Genomic DNA, 2597 nt, shown 5'->3' on the forward strand with positions numbered 1-2597 from the left:
CTTTGGGCTTGTCTAGTTTGGAGAAAAGGAGGCTGAGGGGCGACCTCATTGCTCTCCACAGCTTCCTGAGGAGGGGACGTGGAGAGGGAGGTGCTGTTCTCTTCTCCCTGGGATCCAGTGACAGGACGCGTGGGAATGGTTCAAAGCTGCATCAGGGGATGTTCAGACTTGACATCAGGAAGCATTTCTTTACTGAGAGGGTGGTCAAACACTGGAACAGACTTCCTAGAGAGGTGGTTGATGCCCCATGCCTGTCAGTGTTTAAGAGGCATTTGGACAGTGCCCTTAATACCATGCTTTAACTTTTGGTCAGCCCTGAAGTGGTCAGGCAGTTAGACTAGATGATCGTTGTAGGTCCCTTCCAACTGAACTATCTTATCCTATCCTATCCTATCCATCAGCAGAGCTCACGGGCAACTGCCCTGATCAAGGGTAACCTGTGGGTGTTTGTGTCCGTGGCTGATGTGGGGATTATATTCAAGTAAGAGAGCAGAATATACATGTAAAGTCATGTATCCATGAAGGGTGTTCTACATGTCTTGGTCAATTGCATTTCTCCAGACAGAAAAGAGCTACATCTTCCATCTGCTATACATTGTCCCGCTACTTCCTGTAAATAACAGCGACCAAAGCTGTCCAGGAAAAAGCAGAGCAGAACAGCAGAAATGCTCTCTAGTGCATATGGGCTTATGGTAATCTGGAAAATCAGCCCCACAATAACTGGGCAATGCATACTTCCCCACTGATCAAGTCACATCATAAACGGTAAGCTACTCTGACCCTGCTCACCTCCATCCCTTCTTGTTTATCAGGGAACAGCTCTGCAAAACCACTCAGGCTGCCTGATATTCTCTGTGCACGAGATCCTGTGACAGCAATCAAGCTGCCCAGATCTTTCATGTCAGACTCCAAGCTCTTTGTGTCCTTCCAGGGAAATAAAGTCGTTATGTACGTTCCTATAGCACTACTCAACTTTCACACTTGCTCTGCTGTTGCTGAGCAAAAACAATTACAAACACTGAAGCTTTCTTAGCATGGCTGAGTACGTTTATCCTGTTGAGCATTTCCTATGGTTGATCCAGAGCAGAATTCACTACCTGTTCCATCACCAAACCACACTACGTAGATGTACATGCATGTAGATAGACATCTCAACAGTTTCCAGTTCCCTACTGGAAACTTCTTCAGTCAAATAGCAGACAGTACCCTGTTCTCTACTCAAAGAGAGGCCAGACTTACCTCACCCAGGCTTGGGCTACTGTGATACTACTGCCCCAGCACCTGCCATTAAGTCACTAGCTACCAAAAGACTGAAGTGTGAACTCACAAACGGAGAAGTGAGGTGGGTCAGAAGGTCTGTGCCTTTCTTCCAAAACAGCAGGGCCTCAGGTACATGCCAACCCAAGTGCCTAAACCAACTACCCTCCTGGAAAAAATGAGAAAGGAAGGGCTGTAGCACTTCAGTGGCACTGAAAGCCAGCAACACCCCTTCACAATGGCAGTAAGAAGGCACAGATCCCTGCATAAGGGAAGCACGTTCCCAAATAGGGAATTGCAAACCCCAAAGATTTGCCACATTCCAGGTTCTGGTTCCTTTACTGAGCAGAATTTCAAGCTACTGCTAAATGCCCACTGTTCTCTTTTCCTACATGAAAGAAAACTCACCATTTGGAGGCTATCAATCTCCCTGCTGTCTTGTTGCACAGTGTCTTGGAAACTTGGTGTTGAGCACAGCACCTGTGTCTAAAATAGACAAGAAACATTCACTGTGAATCCTGACAACAGCAGCCAACAGTCTACTATGTTCAGACTCTGCGCGCACACTGCCCTCCTTTTGGTTGTATCCTCGCAGGTAATACAGTAGCCCATCTTCCAGTAATGAGGAACTGCTTACCAGGAAAGATCTCACATGCTGCATCTGTGACACTCTGCAAGGAGGAAAACTGCCAGTCAGGTATCAACAGGTGCCTGCATGCAGTAGGAAATTTCATTTCACCTATTTATGTGCAGTGCTAGTCCGAACTAGGGTAAATGCAATTTCTGTGTTCCATTCAAATCTTGGTCTTTCCCCTGAAGCTACTATAAAAGCAGTGCTTTCTTTTACAAAATGTAAGCCAGTTGTCTAAGAGGTGTCTTGGGTCTCTTAAAAAGCAACAGCAGCGTTTCACCTGAGAGACATACAGCGGGAATTACTTCTAGCTAGTGCGGGGCCAGAAAGATGTACATGTCAATGACTAAAACCCAACTCAAACCAGCCGTCTACTCGGAAGAGTAAGTTTGGAAGGATTGCCCATTACCATATGTTACAGAGTCCGCCCAAAAGGCCATGTACTTGCAACAAATGTTTACAAAAGCATAGAGGAAGCAGAGCTCAGAGAGTGAACCGTCCTGAGGTGCACACGCCTTTGCAAGTCATAATCTGCGTAGTGAAAAAACGTCCCCCTGCCACAAAAAGCGGGGGAGAGGAAACCCAGCTGCCTCACCAGGCTCAGACGTAATTATACGGAAGAGGGCAGTGTTGTCATTTCCCACATTAAATTTCACGCTCTCGAAACCAACCGATCTCATCAGCACACTGGACTGGAGGTTGTGCGAAA

General features: G+C 46.7%; 1 protein-coding gene across 1 annotated transcript in view; it reads right to left on the reverse strand.

Moving 5' to 3' along the window:
* Positions 1-1949, reverse strand: part of LOC103904473 (M-phase inducer phosphatase 3) — a 4447-nt gene extending 2498 nt beyond the window's left edge. The window contains exons 1-2 of the mRNA XM_009285971.2: positions 1895-1949; positions 1666-1743 (exon numbers count right to left, since the gene is read on the reverse strand). Of these exons, the coding sequence (XP_009284246.1) occupies positions 1666-1743; positions 1895-1918 (102 nt within the window). The 5' untranslated portion in view covers positions 1919-1949. The remainder of the gene's footprint in view (positions 1-1665; positions 1744-1894) is intronic.
* Positions 1950-2597: the final 648 nt, after the last annotated feature.

This window comes from Aptenodytes forsteri, unplaced genomic scaffold, assembly GCF_000699145.1.
Source record: "Aptenodytes forsteri isolate BGI_AS27 unplaced genomic scaffold, ASM69914v1 Scaffold54, whole genome shotgun sequence".
Lineage (NCBI taxonomy): Eukaryota > Metazoa > Chordata > Aves > Sphenisciformes > Spheniscidae > Aptenodytes > Aptenodytes forsteri.